This window comes from Pseudorca crassidens, chromosome 2 (genome assembly GCF_039906515.1).
Source record: "Pseudorca crassidens isolate mPseCra1 chromosome 2, mPseCra1.hap1, whole genome shotgun sequence".
Taxonomy (NCBI): domain Eukaryota; kingdom Metazoa; phylum Chordata; class Mammalia; order Artiodactyla; family Delphinidae; genus Pseudorca; species Pseudorca crassidens.
Window position 1 is genome coordinate 14955698 of NC_090297.1, and position 26805 is coordinate 14982502.

The window sequence follows — 26805 nt, forward strand, 5'->3', positions numbered from 1 at the left end:
TGTGTTCTCTTCCTCACAGGGCAGCCCTGCTGACTCAGGGCTCCCCAAGGGGCGGGAGTCAGGCTGCACGCACATGGAGCCCTGAGCACCCCTCCCCACATCCTGGTGGCCCTCTCCTTCCCGCCGTGATGTGCCCCCCGCCGGCTCCTGGCTCCCCACCTCCTGCCTCCGTCCTTGGCTGTTTCTGGCCTCGCATTTACGTTGGTTGGGCCTCCAGAACCCCTTTTCTGTCTTTGACCTTTGATCCCTTAGGCCCATGACACCTCTTCACCCTCACGGTGACTGCATCAGCCCTTCCCTGCACTCCAGCTGGCTTGGCCTCTGGAGAAGGGGAAACGGACAAAAACTAATGGTTACAAATTGATATAGGAGGTGGGGTGCTGTACTGAGTACTTTATATCAATTAACTCGCTGAATCCTCACCACCACCCTGCGATGCAAATACTGCCCTTGTTTTATGGAGGAGGCATCTGAAGTACAGCGGGATGTAGTAATTTGCCCAGGGTTGAGAAATGTCTCCAGTAGGACTTGAACCCAGGCAGTCTGGCCGAATCAGTCTTCTCGGTATAACCTTAGTAACTGCCATTTGCTGACCAACTACTATGTGCGGGGCTGGGCGCTTGACAACTGTGGAGTCCCTTCCCCTTCACGATGACCCTATGGGTTTGAGATCATCACCTGCATGCAGCTGAGCTCGGGGCCCCCCCGATTCTCCATTGAGACGGGGCTGGTGGGATGGGTGAGAGCTATGACTCTCTTTCTTCCTTGCACACATTGCTGTGACCACCAACACCAGGCAATTTATATATATTGTTTCTAATCCACGGAGCATCTTCATTTTGCAAATGTGAACTGAGGCCTTTATGCCCTGGGAGTGATTCCCCCAGGCTGGGAGGCAGCGGCGCGCGCGGGTTCCAGTCTAGCGCCCTCTAATGATAACAGTTGTGTACTACACACACGATTTCCTCCGGGTACCAAGCCTTCCCTTCATGGCGGCTCTGTACTGTTGTGTAGGTTGTGTACGTCCCAACTATAGAATGGTGCTTCTTGGGGTCGTGCAGGACACAACTATCCAGGGTGGTCCTGTGTCCTTTGATGTGGAATTGGGTTGGAGAAAAGTATATCTCTCCTGCACGCAGACCTCAGTGACCTCTCAGTCAGGCAGGGATAAGCCTTGGCCATATTAACAGTCCTTCTATACAGCTGGAGGTGGGGACTGACTGGAGCGCACAGAGAAAGTACTCAGAGACCAGGTCCAAATGAAGGACTTCCTGGGGTGGTGTCCTTGGTACTAGGCCTCTGAGACCTGAGCATCAACTTGGCAGGATGAGTCTTGGTCAGGAGCGGCCTTCTTCCTGTGTATGGAACAAGGTGGGGTACAAGTGGATAGATATGTAAAGAAATTAATAAGAGCTGCTTGAAAAGGAGGGAGGCAGGTGGGTTGGCACGGCTGGTGGCAGGCGTGGAGTGCTAGCCAGAGTTCAGACTTCACTCACATCGCAGTAAGAGCCCTGGAGGTGTCTGCACAGAACTGGGTTCCAGCGAGACGAAAAGGAGTCTTGTGGGGGGAGGAGGAGGGGGAGGCTGGAGACCGGCTGGAGACTGCAGTAGTCCAAGCAGGAGGTGATGGAGACCAGAGTTGGGTGGGGGCGGGGGAGGCCTAGGGAGGCAGGGCCATGGTAAAGAGGCGGGGCCACACAGGAGAGGCGCTGCTGATTGGATGTGGGAGCAGCGAGTGGGAAGAGCCAGATCTGCGAGAACAGAGAAGCATCTCTAATTGTGCCAGTTTGCCAACGGGAGTGAGATGTGGATTAGTGACGGCCAATTCTTCTCTTCTCCAACCTCAAACTGAACCACCAAGACAGCCCAGAAGAAGAATTGAAGGTCCCCCTCCACCATTCTTCCCAATCCCCGCAAGGGTGGCGGGATTGAAAATCTTTACAAGGGATAAACACTGATGCAGCACTGTCCACGCTGGCCCCTCTCCGGATGGGCGGGTAATTAGTACCGGCTTCCCCTCCTTGTTTGCCTATATAGAGCCAATAACTCCCATCTAGTTTTCCTCCCATGCTCGGAGCCTCTGGGAAAATCCTGTCTGCCTGGGTTCAAATCCTGGCAGGGCTACTTCCTAGCTGTGTGATCTTGAGCAGGTCACTTAAGATCTCTGAGGCTCAGTTTTCCCATTAGTAAGTTGGGGAATAATGATCGCACCGTCTCATTCCCAGGGTCGTGGGAATGAATCAATGCACATGTAGAGCTTAGAACAGTGCCTGGCATATAATAGAACCTCAATGAATGTCAGCTATTATAATAATAATTATTGGGAGTAAATGATTGGCCCACAACTGCTGGTGGTTGGGCTGATAGTTTTCTTCATTAATTCATTGAACATATATTTATGGCAACGTAATATGTGCTGAGGATACAACAGTGAGCAAAGCAAACCAACCCCTGCCCTCAGTTAACCAGTTGGTTAATGCCTCCGGCGAGAGCAGCTCTGAGCAGACCTCACAACCTCCCTGGACCTTGGTTTCTCCATCTCTGTCATGAGCAGCTCTCCTTGGTCCCCTGTGTACTGACAGGCATGGAGATCTGGGACAGAGGACTTCCTAAGACTCAGCTGTCCCATTGTGGCACAAGCCTTCTCCTCTAGGGAGGGAGCACCCTGTGGCTAGAAGTAATAAAACACTGAGCATCCTTGAAGGTCCCTCTCTACCCTGAAATGTTAAGGACATTAAAGACTGTATTATTCCATGACTGAAATGACAAATTCAGGTGCGTACGCAGAACTTCTGAAGTTCTTAAATTCAAGATAATAACTGTGGCCACAAGGTGGCACCACCACCCAGGCCCAGTCTTGAAAAGTTATTTTTTTGAATTTTATTTTATTATTTTATACAGCAGGTTCTTATTAGTTATCCATTTTATACATGTTAGTGTATACATGTCAATCCCAATCCCCCACTTCATCACACCACCTCCCCCCCACGCACCCCCGCCACTTTCCCCTCCTTGGTGTCCATACGTTTGTTCTCTACATCTGTGTCTCTATTTCTGCCCTGCAAACCAGTTCATCTGTACCATTTTTCTAGGTTCCACATATATGCGTTAACATACAGTATTTGTTTTTCTCTTTCTGACTTAACTTCACTCTGTATGACAGTCTCTACATCCATCCACGCCTCTACAAATGACCCAATTTCATTCATTTTTATGGTTGAGTAATATTCCATTGTATATATATACCACATCTTCTTTATCCATTCATCTGTCGATGGGCATTTAGGTTGCTTCCATGTCCTGGCTATTGTAAATAGTGCTGCAATGAACATTGGGGTGCATGTGTCTTTTTGAATTATGGTTTTTTCTGGGTATATGCCCAGGAGTGGGATTGCTGGGTCATATGGTAATTCTATTTTTAGTTTTTTAAGGAACCTCCATACTGTTCCCCATAGTGGCTGTATTAATTTACATTCCCACCAACAGTGTAAGAGGGTTCCCTTTTCTCCAACACCCTCTCCAGCATTTGTTGTTTGTAGATTTTCTGTTGATGCCCATTCTAACCGGTGTACCTCATTGTAGTTTTGATTTGCATTTCTCTAATAATTAGTGATGTTGAACAGCCTTTCATGTGCTTCTTGGCCATCTGTATGTCTTCTTTGGAGAAGTGTCTATTTAGGTGTTCTGCCCAATTTTGGATTGGGTTGTTTGTTTTTTTAATATTGAGCTGCATGAGCTGTTTATATATTTTGGAGCTTAATCCTTTGTCCGTTGATTCGTTTGCAAACATTTTCTCCCAGTCTGAGGGTTGTCTTTTCGTCTTGTTTATGGTTTCCTTTGCTGTGCAAAAGCTTTTAAGTTTCATTAGGTCCCATTTGTTTATGTTTGTTTTTATTTCCATTACTCTAGGAGGTGGATCAAAAAAGATCTTGCTGTGATTTATGTCAAAGAGTGTTCTGCCTATGTTTTCCTCTAAGAGTTTTATAGTGTCTGGTCTTACATTTAGGTCTCTAATCCATTTTGAGTTTATTTTTGTGTATGGTGTTAGGGAGTGTTCTAATTTCATTCTTTTACATGTAGCTGTCCAGTTCTCCCAGCACCACTTATTGAAGAGACTGTCTTTTCTCCATTGGATATCCTTGCCTCCTTTGTCATAGGTTAGGTGACCGTAGGTGTGTGGGTTTATCTCTGGGCTTTCTATCCTCTACCATTGGTATATATTTCTGTTTTTGTGCCAATACCATATTGTCTTGATTACTGTAGCTTTGTAGTATAGTCTTAAGTCTGGGAGCCTGATTCCTCCAGCTCTGTTTTTTTTCCCTCAAGAATGCTTTGGCTATTTGGGGTCTTTTGTGTCTCCATACAAATTTTAAGATTTTTTGTTCTAGTTCTGTAAAAAATGCCATTGGTAATTTGATAGGGATTGCACTGAATCTGTAGATTGCTTTGGGTAGAATAGTCATTTTCACAATATTGATTCTTCCAATCCAAGAACATGGTATATCTCTCCACCTGTTTGTATCATCTTTAATTTCTTTCATCAGTGTCTTATAGTTTTCTGTGTACAGGTCTTTTGTCTCCCTAGGTAGGTTTATTCCTAGGTATTTTATTCTTTTAGTTGCAATGGTAAATGGGAGTGTTTGGTGTTGATTATAGCAAAGTACAGCTCATAATATAACAAGCATTTGTTAATCTATCAAAAAGAATGAACTATTGCTAACTTTTTTGGTCATGTTTTCTTTAGTTTTTTTTTGGCCACGACATGAGGCTTGCTGGGATCTTGGATCCCCGACCAGGGATCGAACCCAGCCCCAGAAGTGAAAGTGCCGAGTCCTAACCACTGGACTGCCAGGGAATTCCCTAGATTTAAAAAAATTATTCTATTCTATTCTATTTAATTTTATTATTGAAGTGTAGTTGATTTACAATGCTGTGCCAATCTCTGCTGTACAGCAAAGTGATTCAGTTATACACATATAGACATTCTTTTTTATATTCTTTTCCATCATGGTTTATCACAGGATATTGAGTATAGTTCCCTGTGCTATACATTAGGGCCTTGTTGTTTATCCATTCTAAATGTAATAGTTTGCATCTACCAACCCCAAACTCCCAGTCCATCCCTCTCCCTCCCCCTAGTTTTTTGTGTTTTAAATAAAGGAATCAAACTGAAAGAGCTAAAGCAGAGGGACTAATATTCTATTTCACTATATACTTTTAATTTTCACAAAGCTAAAATTTATCGGCCACCTCCTCTGTGCAAAATGGTTTAAATACTCACCCCATGTATATCTCCACTACCCCAGTTTCATAGCAGCAGAGAAATGAAGAGGCTTTGCCAAGGTCACAGAGCAAGTAGCAGAATCAGGATTATAAACCCAGGTCACTGGGCTCCAAAGTGTGTTCCACACAGCACTTCTCAGTTTGCTGTTGCTCACATCAAAAATCCCTGGGCTGAAGGAGTTACTGAAGAGCTGAATGCATTCCCGTTGTACAGATGGGAACATTGAGGCCAATAGCCAGCATTGACACAGCACTGTAAAATTTACAGGTGACACCAACAACCCTGTAAGTGGGTGCTGCATTGTTCTGCTAGTTATTGCAGAGGAGAAAACAGTGGCCCAAGGAGATGGAGTCGCCAACCCTAAGTCCACAGAGCTGGTTAGCAGTGGAGCTGGGATCCCAAGTCTGGTCTTTCTGGTTCTCTGCCCAGTGGTTGGTATCCTGATCCTTGAGGCACGACAGAAATTGTCACAGTGGTGCAGGTGGCATTGGGAGGGAGAACAGTCCTCCTCCTGCTGCATAGACCCATCTGCAGGCAGGGCTGGGATTCTGGGTGCCAAATAGTGGTTTGGGGGGAGCATGGGGGTGTGCAGGGTCTTGAAGATTCTCTGCCTTGGACATCATTGGGCAGACCCGAGTTTCAGTTCCACTTGATCACTAGCTTCTGGTGACCTTGAGTGAGGCCCTTGGCCTCTCTGAGACCCAGTTTAACACCTACCTCTTAGCGTTATTGTATTGGCAGGAATAGTATAATAAAGTTCCTGGAATACTGCAGGAACCTTAAACATGGGAGGTAATATTTTCCTGCTCCTGTGGAGGGGAAAAGACCCCGTTCTACCCTAGATTCGCTTTACATTCCTCTCCATTTCCTTTTTTTCTATAGCAATTATCACTCTATGACTACTTTAAACGTTTATTATGCTTATTATTGTATGTCTCCTTCCGATAGACTGTAAGTTCAATGAAGTTGCATCTTTGTTTTGGTTACTGTAGTGTCCAGATTGGGCAAAACAGTGCCTGACACCTCGTAGGTGCTCAGTGTAAATGTTTGTTGAATCCACGATATCAAACTGTGACATGTCAGGTAGAGACCCTTCTTAGTTCTGGTTGGGGGTGGGTGGAATACACAGCAGCGTTGCACAGGGTGTGCCCCGCCCCACCCCTCTACCTGCAGTGACTCCACCCCACCTGGCCAGGGGATTCCCCAATCTGTTCCCACTCTTGGGTAGACTGGGAGTGCCAACACCTCAGGGTCTTCATCCTTAGCGCCTGGAGCTGTCAGGGGGCAGGATGGTTTCTGCTCGGAAGGATTGTGAGGGGGAGGTAGCCATCTGTTTAAAGGTTTGAAGGAAGTATTATATAGGCTATGGCATATTACATACAATAGATATATGTACGTGTGTGTAGTATTATATATGTGTACATAGATGTCAAGCGATCTGCCCAATACCTCCCAGCGGGCTCCCCCTGGTAGTGGGTAGGCAGCCCCACAATGGGGAGCAGCCCTGGGTGAAGGCGGGCCACAGCCTCCTCCTCCGAGATCCTCCTGTGCCCCGTGTGGGTGGGGAGGGGCATGCGGGGGGTGGAGGCTGCTAGAGCTGGGAGGCGACCTGGCGCAGCCGGAGTGCTCGGGTCATCCCTCTGCAGAACTGGGGGTACCAGGAACCCCGCCCGCCTGCGAGTCCTGGGCTCAGCTCTCCCCGCCCACCGCGGGGCTGGGCGCAGGCTCCGCGGCGCGGGGACCGCGCGCTCCTGGAAGCAGCCACCGCTCTTCCGTGTGCGCCGGCCCCTCGCGGAGTCTCCCAGTCCCTGGGCGCCTGCCCGGCCCGCGGCCGCTTTTTCCTCTCCTGGCCCCGCGGCTCCTGCCGCAGTCGCCGGCGGCGGAGCAGCGCTCAGCGCCCCAGGTACCGAGCGCGGGAGGGAGCGGGGCCGGCGACCCGCGGCCGGGCGGAGAAGGGGCGGAGGCGCGTCCGCGGCTCCTTCTCTCTCCCTGCGGGCCGACCCGGCATCCTCCCTCTCGCCGCGGGGACCGTGTCCGCCCGAGCCCGGGGTGCCTCTGCGCTGGCTCTGAGACCTGCCTTCCCCGCCGGGGGCTTTGCTCTGGCCCGTGGACCCCCCCACCCTGCGACCCCCAGCACCACGGCTCCCCACCTGGCGCACCCCCACTACGCCCACCTGCCGCGGGGCGGCCTGGATAGCGCCCACTCGCCCTGGGTTCCCACCTCCCTGGGTCCCTGCGCTCGACTCATCTTACCGCCCGTCCCCTCTAGGGGCTCTGCTCCCACCCGGCCAAACGCTCCCAGAGTCAGCGTCCCGGTCCTCCTGACTTTCGGCCCGCTCCTTCTGGAGAGCTCAGCTCATCAGGTGCCTCCTCCCAGACTTCTTACCGCTTTGCTCCAGGTGTCCCTACATCACACCCGAGGGAGCCCAAAGGCCTCCTCTCCATCCTCCTCGGGTTGCTGCCCCTTGACCCAGAGCCCCATTCATACCTTCCCATCTGCGGCCCCGGGGGGTGGTCTGTTCTCACTGACTACGCCCATCCAGCCTCTGCACCTGCGGGTCCCTCTCTCCGTCTTCCCGCCCACCCTACCTCGTCCTCCGGACCCCTTTCGGGCCTCACGTCCTCGCCCTCCGCCCTCATGGTCCCAGAGCAGGGCCCCGCCAACAACAGCACCCTGGACTGGGAGTCGGGGCCGCCATCGGAGCCGGGGGGCAGCGGCTGGGTGGCGGCCGCGCTGTGTGTGGTCATCACGCTGACGGCGGCGGCTAACTCGCTGCTCATCGCGCTTATCTGCACGCAGCCCACGCTGCGCAACACGTCCAACTTCTTCCTGGTGTCGCTCTTCACGTCGGACCTGATGGTGGGGCTGGTGGTGATGCCGCCGGCCATGCTGAATGCGTTGTACGGGCGCTGGGTGCTGGCGCGGGGCCTCTGCCTGCTCTGGGCCGCCTTCGACGTGATGTGCTGCAGCGCCTCCATCCTCAACCTCTGCCTGATCAGCCTGGACCGCTACCTGCTCATCCTCTCGCCGCTGCGCTACAAGCTGCGCATGACGCCCCCGCGCGCTCTGGCGCTGGTCCTGAGCGCCTGGGGCCTGGCCGCGCTCGCCTCCTTCCTGCCCCTGCTGCTGGGATGGCACGAGTTGGGCCGCGCGCGGGCGCCCGCCCCGGGCCAGTGCCGCCTGCTGGCCAGCCTGCCCTTCGTCCTGGTGGCGTCGGGCCTCACCTTCTTCCTGCCCTCGGGCGCCATCTGCTTCACCTACTGCAGGATCCTGCTGGCCGCCCGCAAGCAGGCCGTGCAGGTGGCCTCCCTCACCACCGGCATGGCCGTCCAGGCCTTGGAGACGCTGCAGGTACCCGGGGCGCGCAGGGAGACCTGGGCTTGTGGGATGGAGAAGAATGAGCAGCCATTGGGTGCCCACTAGGCATCCGCCATGTAATATACAATTGCTGACGACCTCCGATTGGTCATTCCCAGTTCCCACCTTTCTTCTGAACTCCAGACTCAATGTCCAGCTGTCCACAGGACGCTCCAGGATGTGGGGCAGTCTTCTCGAAGGTAACATGTGCAACAGGGAATTCAGGGGGTCCCACCTCTCCCCACCTGCTCGTCCCCCCGTCGTCCCCATCGTGGCAAATGGCACCATCATGGCTTCGCACGCCAGAAACTTAGGAACAATTTCTCTCCCTCATGCTCATGGGATTCATCTGCAAGGCCTGTTGGTGCTGCCTCTAAACATGTGTCACCTCCAATGCCACCTTCCTGATCCAAGCCACCATTGCTTCTTACCTGGGAGCCTTTGATAGTCTCCTGCTCGCTCCTCCTGCCTCCACGCCAGACCCCCTCCTATCCATTTTCTGCACAAACAAAAGCAGAAGCGTGATCACCTCACTCCCTTGCTACAAACCCTTCAGTGGCTCCCCATTGCTCTCAAGATAAAAGGGGAGACCTGTGTCAGGATCCGGCCTTGGGATCCAGTCCTGACCACCTCTCCAGCTGCACCTCTTCCCCTCCCCGCCCCTTTCTCTGCAGCAGTCCTGTGGCCCTTCTGACACTCCTAGTAGGCACCAGACTGACCCTGTGCCCAGGTCTTTGCACTGGCTGTGCCCTCTGCCTGGAATGTTCTTCCCCTGGAGCCGCCCTTGCCTGACTGAGACTCTTCTTCAGCTCACACGTCACCCCTTCCCAGAGGCCCTCCCTGACCACACTGTCTGCAGACCTCCCTGCCCTCCCCCACCCTTTTATTCTTGATCCCGATACCCAGTTTATTTGTTGATCTGTTCATTGTCTGTCACCCCCACTGGAGTGTAAGCTCCCACGAGGGCTGGGTGTATCTGAGTGAGTTTTGATCTCCACTGTGCATAGTAGGTGTTCACTGGTTACCTGTGAACGGGGTCGGCGCTCTTTGCTCAAGGTCTGCAGTGCTTAGAGTGGAGTGGGTCACACGGTGCCCGAGTCCTATTGTTCACGCCAAGGGATGGGACTTTAGACTGACCAGGCCTGAGCCCTAGAGAATTAGGTCACAGGCCCCCAAGAAGATCCCAGATGGGCTCTCCAGTGTCATCTTGGTGTAGCCTCAGGTGGAGGAGGTGCCTGCAGGATGGGAGGTACCTTGGGTGGGGGGGTCACTGGATAGATGGGGGCTGAGAGGCTATCACCCTGGTCGGCAGCCCCCCCAGAGCGGCTTACCCGTGTCATCCCAGCAGTGACGCCCATCAAGTAGGAGGACAGGGTCTTGGGTGGACAGGAGGTCCTGGCTGCGGCCCTGCTCTCTCCCCCATCTGTACTCACTGGAGAACGTTCTTGAGTCTCAGCAGGTGGCTGTGACCCTGACTCGGTTCTGCAGCTGTAGGGCAGCTGCCCTGGGCCATCCGTCCTCTCTCCTTGGGTTCTTGTAAAGGAGCGTTTCCCAGACGTCAGGCGTTTGAGAACTGCCTTGTGGTATCTGCCTTGCTACCCCTCCACCCACCCTCGCACAAGCCTCAAGCCTCTTCATCCGTATGTCCTTAGCATTTCCTTGGAGACGTCTCATTTATCTTTTTACTTCCATGAACTTATTTAGAAAGAAAACTCCTTTTCTCTTCCGGAAATGGACAGTCAGTATCCTGGCCATAAATAGAAGGTGATCACGAACACAACCTCACCGAGGCTGCAGGAGCACCAGCAGTGTTACTAAAGCCCAGCTTGGATGTGGCTGGAGATGCTGAGCCTGAGGCCGGCTTTCTCTCTGTTAGACGTTGGAGGGATGTTAAAGACACAGTACCATTCACACGAGACTTTCTCTTGACGTAACCGGAAGAGCTGGGAGGGAAATGTAAAGGCCTATGTTATAAAATAACTCAGTTATTTTATAGGGTGTCCATTTACCACCCAAGGGTATCTCCAATTCTCACACTCTGGGGAGCTCTGCCCCAGTGACTAAGGAGGTGAGAAGTTGGCTGGCCTCGGTCTGGATTCTCGGTTCCAGCAGTGTCTGTGATGCATAGATTTTCTTTCCATGAAGCTAACTGGCCAGGATTGTACCTGAGACTGTGGCCTCAGCACCTGGGCAGGTGTCCCCCGAATGCTAACAGCTGCAGCTCCACAGCGTTTGAGCGTTCTCTAACTGCCGGGCACTGAGCTGAGTGAACCCCCCGAACACCCAACGGGACAAGTAATCATCATCCCTGTTTGACATCTGGGGAAACCGAGGGCAGGTGACGCCCAGGGTTGCACAGCTGGTTAGTGAGGTTCCAGCTCAGGTCTGGCTGATGCCAACGCCTGGATCTGAGCGTCGTGCTGCCTGTGGACAGTGACACGCTCTTAAAACATTGACCTCAGGGGCGCCACCCGGTGTGAGACCCTCCACGCCACCGGCTGTGCCTTTTCAGTCTCCTCTACTGGGTCCTCCTGCTCCTCCACCAACCGAGGCATCCCCCGGCCTCAGTCCTCTGACCTCCTTGCTCTTTTCCCACATTCACTCAGTGAGCTGGTCTCGTGCCATGACCAGAAGTACCACCTACACACTGATGACTTCCAGCCTGGGCCACTTACTTACCACTGCCCGCAACAGAACTCCGGATTTTCCAGGCTCCAGACATCGTTCCTCCCTTGTCTTCCTCATGTCAACTAACTGATATGAGTTGCTCAGGCCAGGAACCTTGGAGGCGGCCTGGATGCCTCTCTTTTTCTCACACTGCACACCCAGCGTGCTTTCTGCTTTCAAGACACTTCTCATGTCTCGGTTGCCTCCCTTGGTCCCCTGGGCTTCTGATGCCTGGGTTATTGCAGAGATCACCCACTGGCTTCCTAAGCCCATCCTTGCTCCCTTCTGATCTTACACAGCAGCCGCAGCGATCTCTTTAAAATGCAGGTCCTGGGAATTCCCTGGCGGTCCAGTGGTTAGGACTTGTCACTTTCACTGCAAGCTGTGAGGCATGGCCAAAAAAAAAAAAAAAAATGCAGGCCCTGTTATGTAACTCCTCTGCTCCTTCTCTGGCCTCCTTTCCTTCCACCACCCTCCACACTCCTTCTATTTCAGTTCCCCTGGCCCCCTTGTTATTCCTTGAGCATACCAAGCACACTTCTGCCTCAGGACTTTTGCACTTGCTGTTCCCCCTGCCTGAAGTGCCGTTTCCTCACATCTCCGCACGGTTCTCCCCCTAACTTCCATCACTTTCTTCTGGCCTCTGCTTGGCTGTCTTCCCTAATCCCTTCGTCAAGAGTAGTAACGGCCATACTTGTCCAGATCCCATCCAGTCCTAATTTCCTAAGTTATTCTCAGCAACAAATACCACCGCCTGACATATTATGTACTTTCCCATTTACTGTTTGACTGTTTATTTCCTCCTACTAGAATGTAAGTTCTATGAGGGTGAGGACTTGTCTCGGTTGCTATATTCCCAGAACTTAGAACAGTGCCTGGCGTGTCGTGAGTGGTCAGTGTACGGTGATGAGAGAAATGAAATGAACAACAGTGCTTCACAGAGCCAGGGATTCAATCCCAACTCACATCTCTTCCTTTTCTCCCACTTTTAGAAGCAGTTCTTGTAGCTGATGAATCCTGCACTTTTTAGTACATTGATTCACTTCCTTGGTACCGTGTTGAGTACCTCCCTTGTGCTGTGGTTGCAGGGATGAGTGGGTCTGAGAAGATCCTGCCCTGTTGGAATCTACTTTCTAGCTGGAGAGAGAGACACTGATCACGAAACCCTATCATGATGAGGGCTCTGGAGCTTAGAAGAAGGGTGCCTCCGCCAGTAAACATTCAGGGTCTATTACTCCCTGTGCATACGTTTGCAAACTAGAGCAAGGAAGTCACGAAACCAAAGGCTGGGAGGAGTCTTCACGGGTCATTTAGCTGTGGCAGAATGACCCGCAGTATCTCAAGCCAGAAATGTGTTTGTGCAAATTCTTCCCACTTTCTGGAAAGCCTTTTCTCTTTATTTGAATGAGACAGTGTCAGACTCTCCCATTGCCCTTGCTTCCAAACCCACTCAGATCCTAAGCGAGCCTCCTGCAGGGCAAGTTTCCTCATTGCCTGGAGAATTGCCTGCGTTTGGGGAATTTGCTTCTGGGATGCTGCCTCTGCTCTGGCCTCCTGGATTGTGACCCACTTACCCCACCCAAGCTGCCCTGCCCCAGAGTCCAGCAGCATCCAGCCTGGGGACAGAGGCGTTCTCAGTGCCTGGACCTAAAGGAACTGATGAGAATGAACAGAACTTGGGGGTGTGTTAGGCCCCTTTCCTCCTCTTTCCAGCCCCACTGAACCCTTAGCTCCTTCTCTGATCCAGCCTCTAGCTTCCCCACAGAGGGGAGGAGGCTGGGCACCAGTCCCTGGAGTCCTGGCTCTTCAGGGGTTTCGGACAAGGGAGCTGAGCTGGCCGGACCATCTTTCTATGCCTCTGTCCACCACATCTGCCTATTGATGTGAATGGCCTTTTAAAAAGCCACTGGTTGGCTCAGCGTTTCAGTCAGGTCTTCCCAGCCCCAGGGGCTGTAAGAAAGAGTTCTGCTTAGAGGCCAGGCAGGGCATATGGGCTGGGGTTGGAGAGAAGGGTGTGAGAGGTGGTGGTGGTGCCAGAGTGAGATGCCGCCAGGGCAGGAGTGTGTGTGTGTGTGTGAAAGGTGGGTGCCCATGTGGGGATGGGACGCATCCTTGGGGGATTCCAGAGGGACCAGTGTGGGCGCTCAGCCTGCTGGGAAGCAGCAGTGGGAGGCTCAGCTGGGAGTTCCTGCGTTCTTAGTCTCTTTCTCTCTCTGCCAGAATTCCTGTGTCTCTGTGGTCAAACCCCTTTCCCTATCCTCTTCCTCTGCACCGCATCTTTTCTCCTCCTCTATCCCCCCTCCCTCCGTTCTAGCTCACCCCTCTCTTCCTTCTGCACCCCATATCTTCCTCTCTCCCTCAATTTCTCCTCCTTTTTCTCCTCCCCCAGCTTTTTCATGCTCCATCCCCCAGCTGTGCATCATTCTGTCCTAGTGATCCATCTTCCCTCCCATCTCTGCTTCCTCCTCAGAGGAGGCTGTGATCACAGAAATATCTTGGAGGGGGAGGAGGGGGCTGAGTGGGAGGCAGAGGAGCAGAGGAGCAGAGCCGAGCATGACAGCCTTTGCTGCTGCTCAGAACGAGGTTGCCTGGTGCAGCTGGGGCAGGGCACAGGAGCTTGTGTGTCTGGCTGAGCACGGGTTCAAATCCTGCCTCTTTCCCGTCGCAGCTGGATGACTTTGGATGAGTCACTCACCTCCGTCTATCTCAGGGGTAATGCTATTTATCATGTGAGGCTGTTTGAAGAATCAATGAGATGATATATATAAACCTGGCGCACAGTAGGTGCTTGACAAATGTTAATTCCTATCCTTTCCTCTTGATGGTAAAAATGCATGGTTCTGGGGAGCTCACCCCTTTGAGATTTTCTAGGGGGAAAAATCACCCTCGCTGCCGTCAGCAGCCTCATCACCATTATGAAGGAGCCGAGGTGAACACAAATAATGATAAACAACAAGGTAACAATCACACGGTACTTACTGTGTGCCAGGCACTGTTCAAGTAACTTTCTATTATCTTATTTAACCCTTACTACAACCCTACGAGGTAGATGCCACTGTAATTGCCATTTTACAGAGAAAGCTGAGGCATAGAGAGGTAAAGTACCTTGCTTAAGTTCACTCAGCTAGTGAGTAACAGAGCCATGGTTTAAACCAGGCAGTCTGGCTCCAGGGCCTATCCTATTACCCTCACACTATGATTAGTTGATCGTACAAATTTGAAATTACACGAGGGAATACATAAGTACACTTTAAAATGAAAATTCATCCATAACGATAAAATAAAAGACCTCTCTGACCTCATCCAATCACCTCCCACTCCTATGTCTCTCAATGTCTTTCCGGTTCTTTTTCTGTGTGTTTCCATATTTGTTTATGTACCTAAAGAAACTTAGTGCTTTGCTTTGTGTATTTTTTTGAACAGAGGGAATCATGCTGTATCTCTTGTTTGTACAACTTGCCGTTATCACTTGATAATGCGTCGTGGAGATCCTTCCATTCGATCAATCCACTCTTTTAAGCATCTGTGTTGCATTCTATGGTGGTAATGCATCGGGGTTTATTTAACCACTCTCCTTTTGATGGACTTTTGGGCTGTTTCCAATTTTTTTCCTATCACGAAGGGTGCTGTGGTACACACTCTTGTCCAAGCCAAGTGTAGAGACACAGGTACGGGTTTTTATGGACATAAGGATCTGTAAGTGGACTTGCCTCCTGGAAGGGCACTGCCAAATTGTCCTCCAGTAGCTGCCCTCTGACAGTGACAGATGCCACAGACATGTATAAGGGACATGCAAACAACAGAACGTGCCACGGGGCCATGAGGTGGCTACGGGGCAGAGAGAAGTGGGAAGGATGAGGCTGGCATCAGCCAGAACCCAGGGTGTGGCCTGGCGGTTGCCACTGGCTTCTGCTCCATGAGGGACTCTCAGTGACAGTGGTGGGGTTTTACTTGGGGATGCCATCCTCCAAAACGGAAACGGCCTGGTGAAGTGCAGTTTCTGGAGCCAGAGATGACTTTGATTCCTAACTCAGCACTTGTCTGCTGTGTGGCTCCTGGGAAGTTATTTTGCCTCTCTGAATCTCATCTGCAAGATGGAGATTATAATACCTTCCTCCCATAAAGACTCAGTGGCAGAATGAACATCGGCTGCTGGTGCGTAGTAAGTGCTCAGTAAGTGGAGATGATCATTTGGGGTCACTGGTACTTTTATTTGAGGCTTTGTACTGGCGTGATGTGACCTTGGGAAGGTTCCCCCACCATCTCTGAGCCTCAATTCCTTCTCTCTTCCCTCTTGCTTGTGTTCTTGGGTCAACTTTTTGGGGAGAAGAGGAGAAAGAGAAGTACGGGTTTGTTCCTAGGAAGACTAGAGAAGGACTCTCAGATCATGGTTAGTCCTTCTGGATCATCCTCCCCTGATGGCTGCCCCCCAAATGTCTCCCTGAGTACCTTGCTACCCTAGTGCCCTAGAGCTCTAGCAAGATCACAGCTGTCTTTTGCCCCCTCCCCAGGTCTCCAGGGGCCAGGGTCTACCCGTGTAGCTAGGGCTTTCTGGAGACGGCGTCTCCCTCTTCCCCATATGTCTGTCCCCACTGGTGGCAGCAATTCAAAGTCATTGCAGATCCTAGGAGATTCTTTTGGGGAAGCAGGAGCCTCTCCCTCCAGGTTGAACAGGTTGGCCCACGGGAGCCATATAGAGTTCACTCTGGAGAAGAGAAAATGAGAAGGAGAGAGAAAAGCAGATGCTCTTTTTCTTCCTTGCTGTAGCATAGTGGCTCAGAGCATTTGTCCTGACATCTGTGCTGCTTTGGAAAGCTCAAGCTGCGGGCAGAAAAACAGGGCTCCCGAAGGTGCTAAAAACTCCCCCAGCCTCATGCTCATACTGCTGACTCGACCTCAGGGCTGCTGTGTATCTACACTCACTCTGTGCCAGGCACTGTGCATGCACGTATATCCACAGGTTCAAAGCAACTCCGTAAGGTGAGTATTTTCTCCCATTTTACACATGTGGAAACAGAGACTGTCAAGATCACAGGGCGAGTAAGTAGTAGAGGCACGATTTGAAGCCAGATCACTTGTCTTAAAACAAGCTCTTGCCTCTGCATAATGTTGCCCCACCAAGACAGAGGGGAGAAGTCAAGGGCTTCTGTTAGGCTGCTCTGGGTGTCTTTGATATTTGTCTAACCAGATTTCACTTGGAGAAACACATCGAAGGGTGGGAGTTGCAGTGTGCCTGTCTCCCCTCTCCTGCCACTGCCATTCCAGACCCTATAGAAAGATATTGTGGGGACGCAGCTGGGGTTTCAGCACCATGGACAGTAACCAAGCCTGGCTACCCTGAGGAGGCGGGGAGAGAAAAAGGGCTGGGAGGGGGATGGGGTAGGGGGTTCAGCTTTGGTGCTCGAAGGGCTGACACAACTTGCCTTTGCCTCCTCCACCCTATTTTCATCTGTGAAGGTTACCTGGGAATCTGGTTCCCTTCCTGCCTCCTTCTCTTTCATCTTCCCATACCCAAACTATCTTTGGTTGCCTCAAGAGCTAAGCTGGGCTCTCATGCAGTTTAGGAAATGTTGGGGGTAAACCCCTGGCTTTCAAAGCCCAGGTATATTCCCAGGCAGCCCACATGCCCCTTCATAATTCAATAAATTGTGCGCACCTCTGCATACCAGTATTTACTTAAAAATTGTCAATATAGGTGGCTCTTGCCTTGTGGAAAGCTGATATATGAAAATCCAAATTGATTACAATACATGGTTCAGAGGAGGGCTTCACGTTCCAGCTTTCATGGACCCCTAGGGGTTTCATGGATGGACTTCACAGTGGTCTCTGAACCCTCTGGACATGAGGGAACTTTTTTCTCTGTGTGTGTGTGTATTTATAAAATTTTATAAGCCTTTTGTTTTCTGAGGAGTGGTTTTGTAGATTTCATTAGAGTCTCAATGGACTCACAAAGTTGAAAAAATTAAGAGAACCTCTGGGCTAATGGGTCATCTGGGATCAGAGAGCCTTTTGAACGTTTTGGGACGCCTGCGCTCCCATTTGTAAAGTCACATTCTAACCCCTCGTGCCGTGTTCCCCGTGGAGCAGCTCCTAGCTTTTTCCTCCTCCTCTCCCCTGGTTCCCGCTCACGGAGTCCACGTGTGCGAATGGAGATGTCTGTCACTCCACAGTGAAATCTGGGTGTAAAATGCCAAGATTGCTTGCATCCCTAGTAATTTATACAGATTTAATTGTACACGTTTGTTTTGGGCACATATTTTCAAAAATGCACTTTATTTTGTGGAGTCTGAGAGCAGTGGTGCAGACAAAACCATCACTCCAAAATATGAAGAGAATCCGTAGGCAAAGAGATTGCCAAGCCCTGGACAGCAACGGTCCTCTTCTGTCAAGTACTGTTCAATTGCAGCTGATTCGTGTAGTGCCAAAGTGCAGTACAGGACAACACTGCCCCAAACGCAAATCCAACAGTTCGGAAGACCCACACGCCTTGCAAAGGACAACATTTGACCCTGGCCAACACACATGACCATGAGCCCCAGCACCTAGGAAATCTCACTGTACTCTCTAGAGCTCCTCGTGAAGCGCTGGGTCAGGGTCATAGCTCGGTGCAGGACCAGGACCAAGGCTCCGTCTGTTTCTGGAATCAGGGCTCAGTCTGGTGCTAAAATTGGGCTCAGTCTGGTCCGGGGTTGAGGCTCAGTTTGAGATCTTGTTTATGTAGGGCTCCACCTACGGTGGGCATCAGGGGTTCAGGGCCGTGAGTAGGGCTTAGCTTATTGCTGATGTCAGGGCTTGGTCTGAAGCCAAGATCAAGGTTCAGTCGGGAGTCAGGGTCAGGCCTCAGTCTAGAACTGCAATTGGAGCTCATTCAAGGGTCAGGGCTCAGTTTAATACTGGTACTAGGGCTCAGTCTAGAATTAGGAGGAAGGCTCAGTCTGTGGCTGGGAATAGGGTCAGACTGGGGCGCATTCTTCACTAAATCACGTGGCTTTCCTTTCCTCAGGTGCCCAGGACCCCGTGCCCCGGGGTGGAGTCGGCTGACAGCGGGCGTCTAGCCACCAAGCACAGCAGGAAGGCCTTGAAGGCCAGCCTGACACTGGGCATCCTGCTGGGCATGTTCTTTGTGACCTGGCTGCCCTTCTTTGTGGTCAACATAGCCCAGGTAATGCTACCACAAGGGGCAGGTGAGTCCACGCCCGGTTGGGGAGGCCCTGAGCCCCACCCCTGCCCAGACCCGGGGAGGGAGGAGGGCGGGCTGCCCCTCCATGTGTTATGTGTCTGTCCCATCCGTGCTGGGTGGGGTGGCCTGCGTCCCTCCTCCAGGACCAGGCATGACGTGCCCCATCCCTCCAGGCCGTGTGCGACTGCATCTCCCCGGGGCTCTTTGATGTCCTCACGTGGCTGGGTTACTGCAACAGCACCATGAACCCCATCATCTACCCGCTCTTCATGCGGGACTTCAAGCGGGCCCTGGGCAGGTTCCTGCCGTGTCCGCACTGCCCCCGGGAGCGCCAGCCCAGTCTTGCCTCGCCCTCCGTGCGTACCTCTCACAGCGGCCCACGGCCGGGCCTGAGCCTGCAGCACGTGCTGCCGCTGCCCCTGCTGCCGGACTCGGACTCGGACTCGGACCCGGGCTCGGGGGGCTCCTCAGGCCTGCAACTCACGGCCCAGCTGCTGCTGCCTGGAGAGGCCACCCGGGACCCCCCGCCACCTGCCGGGACCACTACCGCAGTCAGCTTCTTCAACGGTGATCCTGTGGAGCCTGAGCTGCAGCTGCCTCCGCTTGGTACCCCGAGGAACTGACACAGGCTTGGAGAGCTGGACTGGATGGGACCAAGTCCCTGAGGCCCTGGACCAGCTCTTGGCTAAAACCAGGATGCTACAGGTCTCCCGGGAGCCCGCTGAGCTCCAGGGGGCTGCACGGAGCCAGCTCCCCGTGCCCACTCCAGGCCTCCCACCTGGAGGGCTAGTTGCTGGCTCGGTACAGTTTTCTCCAGGATGCCCCACTATTGAGTGTAACTTGTGGCTGTGTGTAGAGCAAGGCTGGGGGACTCCAGGGAGTGGGGTAAGGACCTCTTGGCCCAGATTAGGATGAAGACAACCGTCTCCTTTGCACATTTCTGTCAGACTGCGTGGGAGGGACACCTCTGTCTGCAGAGGCAGCTTGGCGCTGGGCCAAATTCCTCGGTCCTCCAAGTGTGGTCCGTGGGCCACCGCATCAGCTCCCAGGAGCCTGTTAGAAATGCACACCCCTGCCCCACCCCGACCTGGCGTTCAGCGGGTGGATCCTGCGCACGTTATGGTTTGAGACGTGCTGGTTCAGGTGATCTTTAACCCCGAGGATGGTTTGCTAGACCGTTTTTGGACCAGTCAGGTTCTCAGGATACACCTGCCCACACACAAAGCATCTGAGCCTGGGAGTCAGGCAGGCTACATGTGAACCTCTGCTTCACCACTTACCAGTCCTCGTACAAGTTCCTTAACCCCTCTGAGCCTGGGAGTCAGGCAGGCCTACATGTGAACCTCTGCTTCACCACCTACCAGTCCTCGTACAAGTTACTTAACCCCTCTGAGCCTATTACTCCACGTGCAAAATGGGAGTAACGATGCCTGCTTCATAGGGTGTCTTGAGCGTTAGGATACTGAACACAGAATGCCCGGCACTCGGCAGGTGGGCGGCTGGTGGTCCCTGCTGTTACAGCTCCTGGCCATCCAGCCCCCTGGCCTCTGGCTGAGGGCCAGGAAGGGCTCTTTGTTCCCACTGTTCTTCCACCTTCCTCCTCGTCTTCAGCCCCGGCCCGGGTCCCACAGCCTGGCTCGCTCTGGAAGCTGGGTAGGGCCCCCACCCCAGCTCCCAGGCGGCTGCACTGCGTCTCCTGGAGCCGAAGGGAGAGCTGGTGGCTTCTGCTCAGCACCAGGAATGGTGTTCCTCTAGCCTGGACTTCCTTGGGCCTAGAAGGGAACCAGCTGGTGGGGACAGAACCAGCCCTTGCCCACCTCCTCCTGGCCTTCCCAGGGCTCAGTGGGAGTGGTGGCCATCAGGTCAGCAGAGTTGTAGAGCTGCCCCTGGCGTGGGCTGGTGCCCTCGGGCAGGCAGGTGGACCCTGGCACAGGGGCCTGCTTTGTTCTGACGGGGTAACTCTTGGTTCCCAAAGCTTACCTACTTTAGGTTTCTTTTTAGTCAGAGGTTTTTCTTACTCTGCTTCCCACCTCCAAGTTCCATCCACCCAAACTCCCAGGGGCCTCCACCGGCGGCCTGGAGCTCTCCTTGGTGCTGAGTAGACTCAATTCTGGCCATGCCGCTGGCTGTAGAGGGGCCCTGGTGCTACTGGGGCTCCCCCTCTACCCCCAGGCCTGCCCCAGTGGACTCCCAATAAACACTAGCTGAGGCGGTGACCGTGGTGTGAACTGAATTCAGGCTGTAGAAGCAGCTGGTGACGTGGGAAGAGACTCTGGGTGCAGGTGTCCTGGGTTCTGGTCCAGACTCTGCCCTGAATTTGCTTTGGGACCTCAGCAACGTCATTTCCTCTCTCGGGGCCTCAGTTTTCCGTGGGTGACATGAGCTGTTTGGATTAACAGCAGTAGGAGTTCTGTAAATAGTTTTTGAAACAAATACACGTACCCCTGAGGACCAGTTTGGCTCCAACACTCTAATTCCCCTGCCTCTCCCCACTCCTCGCTGCCTCCCCTGAGCTTGTCAATATTTTCTCTGCCGGGGCCTTGGTTTCCCCATCTGCACGATGAGGGGGGGGGGATTATCTCTGGTCCGCTCATTCAGAGACAGTGGGAGGACCAAAGGGGATGGTTCCAGGGATGCAGATCCAGTGGCTAAGAGCCTGGGCTCTAGAGGCCGACTGACTGGAGCTTGAGACTGACCAGCTGTGTGATCTTGGGTAGCTTACCTAACCTCTCTGGGTCTGCAAGTGAAAATGAAGATAATAATAGAACCTACCTCATAGGGTTGTTGTGAGGGTCAACTGAGACAATGCAGGTAAGCACCCTGTACACAGTAAATACCTAATAAATGGTAGCTGTTGTTATTATTTATTGTTAGAATCATCACACCTCTGTTTCCGCTACAGGAAATCCTTTCCCCATCTAATTCATTCTCGTCACAGGCCCTGTCCACACTGCCTGCTGATCCAGCATTTTTCACCACGTTCTGTAACACGTAACAGTTATATCCAGGGCCACTACGTGGCATAACTTTGGGGGGCGCCCTTCACATCACGTCTTTATGATGCTGCCCCTGTAGTTGTGCAGTGCACAGCCTGTACGGCTGCATGTGGCAGACCTCATCGGATCTCCCAAGAGCAGAGAGAATAAGCTGCCTGTCCCACTTGTCCCTGCTCTGTAGGCGTGGCAGTGGTGCCTGTGGGCGAATGGGTCGGCAGACACCAGGCTTGTGAGGCTGGGGAGGTGGCTGGGTGGGAGCCTCAGGCTCCACAGAGCTCCTGAGCCACCTGATGGGCAACCAGACCCTAAGCTCTGACCCGCAGCACAGGAGGCCCACGGCTGGTCTCGTCCTGGGGCTCTACACTGTGCTGGGTTGACTCTGCAGAGCTCTAGCCTTGCTTCCTTGGGGAGGGGACGGTGTCTTCTTACAATCCCCCTCCTTCCAGTACCAATGTCTTCAATTTAGGAAAGACAGTGGTGGAAATTCTGCATCTCCAGAGCTCATGTGAGGGACCCGGTGGAGTGGGGTAAGAGAGCACTGCATATAGAAATCTGGGAGAATGACTCTTCTGGGGTCAGTCCAGCCCTGGGCAGGACCCCTGTGTCTCGCTGGTACAGTCGGGGCAGCCCAGTGGGTTGGGGCCCACGCCATGGCTGCAGACAGGGGGGCTCTCAGCAGGGCCGGCAGCAGCAGGAAGAGAGGCCCCTTCAGACTGGTCCAGTCTCACTGGCACTTGGGCTTGGCTGGGGTCAAGAGATGTGGCTGCGCTGGGGGCGTCTCCCAAGGGGGATGTGGGACCTTGGGTTTGCCCATCCTGGTTGGTGGTCTTATCCGATGAGGAGGGCGCTGCTGCCTGGCAAGGCTCCTCTTGGGGCAGGCTGCCTGGGGCCAGCAAGAGCCCCTTCTCGTCCCAGCCTGGCTTGGTGTGGATGCCCACGGCCTTCAGGATGACGTCCATCTGCTTGGTGTAGTCCAAGTGGCCGCTGACCTGCAGGAGGACAGTGAGTGAGGACCACGGGTGGTAGGCAGACCCCAGTCCTCCCCAGGGCTCCTGGGCCTCTCCCTCCGCATCTTCACCAACCAGTCACCAATGCCATGACTCCAACCCTCAATGATTCTCAAGTCCAGAGTCGGTGGGAAGCCTCTGGGTTCAAAGCTGCTCTAAAATTTCTTAAATAAAGATGAAGGAAGCTTCTCTACAGAATCTGGGTCCTCTGGGGGCAGGAAAGACCCTCCTGTTATAGTTGGAGTGGAAGTTCCTGTTCTCTGCCTGCAGCTTTAGGTTACAGTGGAAGGGCTCTGTGGATCACCAGCTGTGGGACCTTGGACAAGTCCCTGTATGCCTCTGACCTCCATGTGCCTCAGCTGTAAAATGGGGACAGTAAGAGTAGTTACATCAGAGGGTTGCTGTGAGGGTTCCTCCAGGAAAAAGCCCCCAAATCTAAAATAGAACTATGGCTAGAAAGATTGCCAGGTACTTTCTACGATTCACTCTCCCCCTTTCCCTTAGTCATAAGAACTCCAGTTTATAGCTGGGTACATTCTCCAGCCTCCCTTGTTGCTAAGTGTACTACGGTGATGAGTTCTGGCCAATGAGATGAAGCAGCAGTGTTATGCGGTGCTCCTTGGAATTCTCTTTAAAAGGGGGAGTGCTTCGCTTTCCCCCCTATTTCCTCTTTCTTGCTGGCTGGAATTCAGACAGGATGGCCAGAGCTGTGGCAGCCACCATGAGCCATGAGTTGGCTCGCTAAGGATGGCAGAAGAGCAAGACAGGGAATTTCGGCCCCTGAAAGCTATGGAGCCAGCCCTGAACTGCCTCTTCTAGCCTTTGCCTATGGGACAGCATCACCTCTTGTGTGTTTAAGCCACTTCATCTGGGCCTTTATTATGGATGGAACCTTCACTAAGACAAGGGTCAAGAACTCAGAAGTGCCCACCCCCTTCTTGAGAGAAGAGAGACTCCCCTATTTTTGTGTTGGCATATATCAGCGACTGAAAAATAGGGGTGTGATGGGAGTGCCCGATGCCTAACTGTGAAAATGGACAATGGTCGACACACAGTAGGTCCTTAATACCTTGTAGGAAATGAGTTTATTGAATATACTCCTTTGACAGGTACTGGCTGCTAATTGGAGGTGAAGAAATTGAGGCAGAGAGGTAAAGTGACCTGCCCAAGGTCACCCAGGTGTCAGAGCTGGGGTCTGAATCCAGGCCTGTTCACTTCATAGAAAATCAGGTGTGTGGTGGGGAAGACTTTAAAAATCATTTTCATTTTACAGATGAGAAAAGAGAAACCCAGAGAGGGGTGGTGGTTTAGCTTAACGACACACAGCACTTGAGACACTGAGAGCAGAGGCTGCTTCGCTCAAATCTCCTCCCTGAGATGGAGCCTTGCACTCTCCCCAGCCAGCCTAGGGTGCCTGCTTTAGTGCCAAAGGCAAGCACAAGACAGAACAGTCCTTCAAGGCTGAAGAGGAAGGTTTTTTCTAAAAAGGAGACAGGAAAGCACTGGGGAGGCTTGTGCTGGGGAGCTTAGGAAGCAACACAGAGGCTCGGCTGGTAACACCTGCATTTCCATTCGAATCACAAATCACACCGGGTTATTCCAATGACTTTGCAAGAACACAAAAGACAATTCCCTGTACAGTTTTGTTATCTTCTCATAACCTGCTTACTTCTTGTTCTTTTCTTTACAACCACTTTTAAAGAGTGTTCAGTGAAAACACACACATGTATACACACAGAAGAGGCTTTTCAGATTCCCGGGTTCAGGGTGGCGGTCAAGGTAGGGCAGCATCTTTCCATAGCGGGTGGACATTAGTGGCTGCATGGCGCTAGAAAGAACCTAAGTTTGGAATCAGAGACACGGGGGCTCCAGACTTGGCTCTGTCTCTTTCTAGTAACTGGGTGAGTCTGTACAACGTCCTGAGACCCAGCTTCCCTGTCTGTAAAATGAGGATCATGACACCTCATACCTTGAATGTCTGCTATGAGAGCTCCAAGGGCCTGGGACTTTGTGGGAACTATTCTGTTCCATATATGACCCCAAACACTTTTATAGGGACATTACACAATTAGGGTTAGTGATACCCATCGCATGGGGTTGGTGGGAAGATATAATACAAACCACAAGGCACAGCACCTGGTACACAGTAGGTGCTCCATAAATATGAGTTCCTTTTAATTTAATTTTCTTGGAAGGAGGGATAGAAGGTAGGGAGTGAGCTAGGCAGATCCATTCAGGAACCCAAAACGGCTGCTGAAGCTCCAGCCATCACATCTGAATTCGGGCCAGCAGTAACCTAGACCCACAGGGACAAACAAGGATGACCTCCCTATACCTTTTTGATGTTGGTGAAGGGCTGGTACTCGGGCTGGGTGGAGGCAGGCAGGACAGGAAGGGAGGGAGGTGTTTATGGCTACTGGCTACAGCTGATTCCAGATGGAAATTCCACTGTGCAGCTGCCCTAGAATGCAGAGCTCTGGACCTTCTTGGCTACAGGTTGGTCCAGGTCTCAGCCAAGCCTCGTCCCTGATCTGCCAATTCTGCAAAGACCCAGAGGCAGAACTGGCTGGCAGAGTTCCAATTGCACAGGTAGCCAGAGGGATGGGAGAGCAGGAGTGAAGTGGATGGGAAAAGCATCCCTTCTGAGCAGTGGAACATTCTGGCATGGCTGACGCTGGATAAAGATTTCAGCCCAAGACCATCTCCCTGGCTGTCTAGACTGAAGTCTGCCACCTGTCCGGATATGCTGGATGTCCCTGGTGCTGAGAAGCCTCCCTGACCTTCCCACGCTGGTTACGGACCCTTCCTGGGGCTCCCCTGCAACAGCACTCACTACACACCATCGTCTTCATCTGCTTGCCTCTGTCTGTGTTCTGATAGACCGTGTGGGCTGAGGAAGTGCACACCTCTAACTCACCTCTACTCCCCACATACAGCCCTGTACGCTGTGGGTGCTCAGGGTAACCAGAGCCACACAGGATGAATGGGCCTCAGCGCTTCTGGTTTCCTGCCTTGCAAGACACCTTGACTTACCCAAACCAAAGCTGCTGCCACCTGTCTCTGCCTGGTCAACAATTTCCAAGGCTATCAGGCCCCCTGGGGTTCCTTTACCTCTTGGGCCTCAGTTTCCTCCTCTGTAAAATGGGGCTAATAAAGATACGTACACCATACACCATGTGGGCTGGTTGTGAGGATTCAACAAGATAATACACGTCACAGGCTTATTGGCCTAGAGTTGGAGGTCACTGACTGGAAGCCACAGAGGTGCATGAATGCAGACAGTGTGAACGCACTGGTTAAGAGCCCAGGCTCTGAGGTAGGTTCCCTAGTTCATCTGGCTCTGCCACTCACATGCAGTGTCCCTTCCTGCGGCCTCAGTTTCTATACCTGTACAATGGGGTTATTATCCCTACTTCATGGGACAGCTATGGGGATCAAGTGACATAAGGTCTGGAAACCATGCAGACACTGACTATTGTTGTTATTATTGTTATTATTCCTGAATGTCTATTGTGTGCCAAGCCCTGTGCTAAGCTCGAGAAGCCAGCTGGCCTTCTTTTGGGACACCAAGACTCCAGAGACCCTGGGCTCTGGAGAAACCTCGTGACGTGGCCCCCGGGGTGGCAGAAACCCCCACCCGCTGCAACCCAGTCCCCACACAGGAGAGCCTGAAAGGTGGGCAGGCAGCCTGGCCTTTGTCTGCTCCGTTCACCAGAGATGCCCTCTGCCTGCGACGGGGCCTGCCCCTGGCTCACGCCTGCTCAGGCTTGTCCTGAGATCAGGAGCCGCCGCAGACCACGTTTGTGTCCCGTGGCTGACGCTGGGATGAGGCTCAGAGGGCTCTGCCCACGTCAGCCCGGCAGGGAGAAGGAAATTCTCCTGTAGAAGGTCATGTAGGTTTCTGCTCCGAGCACAGGGCAGCCAGTGCTTCGCAACAGCAGTCACGAGGACTCTTTTTCCAGCAACCTCTCTTCCAGCAAGAATTTTCAAGGAAAAGAGGAGGGCAGCACAAAGGCAATGCTAATTACCTCCAATTACCCAGAAGAGGAAAGCACTGCTTTTTGTGACGTGCTCCTAATGCGATAAAGAGCTATTGTTAGGCAGGAGCTGGGAAGCTGCCGTGAAGGCAGTCTGAGTGGAGAGAGGAGTCTCTGAAGCTGTGGTCCCAGAGGCAGAACTGAAGGTGGACACAGGGGCAGGAGACGCGGGAACCAGCATTAAACGAGGGCCTACTGTGCACCAACCATCTCGCATGTGCCCTGGAAGACAGGTGATATCTCTTGTTTCTAGGATGAGGAAACCGAGGCACAGAG

General features: G+C 52.7%; 2 protein-coding genes across 12 annotated transcripts in view; one reads left to right on the plus strand and one right to left on the minus strand.

The window, feature by feature from the left end:
• The first annotated feature begins 7545 nt into the window (after positions 1 to 7545).
• On the plus strand, positions 7546 to 21342 carry HTR6 (5-hydroxytryptamine receptor 6). The gene is made up of 3 exons (XM_067722499.1): positions 7546 to 8636; positions 18313 to 18471; positions 18663 to 21342. Exons 1-3 carry the CDS (start codon positions 7923 to 7925, stop codon positions 19110 to 19112), a joined length of 1323 nt encoding a protein of 440 aa, XP_067578600.1. The 5' UTR covers positions 7546 to 7922; the 3' UTR covers positions 19113 to 21342.
• Positions 21338 to 26805, minus strand: part of TMCO4 (transmembrane and coiled-coil domains 4) — a 95995-nt gene continuing 90527 nt past the window's right edge. For all 11 annotated transcript variants that reach the window (XM_067722462.1, XM_067722441.1, XM_067722397.1 and 8 more), the window contains one exon: positions 21338 to 22474. In XM_067722462.1, coding sequence (XP_067578563.1) covers positions 22061 to 22474 — 414 coding nt within the window. In that variant the 3' untranslated portion in view covers positions 21338 to 22060. The remainder of the gene's footprint in view (positions 22475 to 26805) is intronic.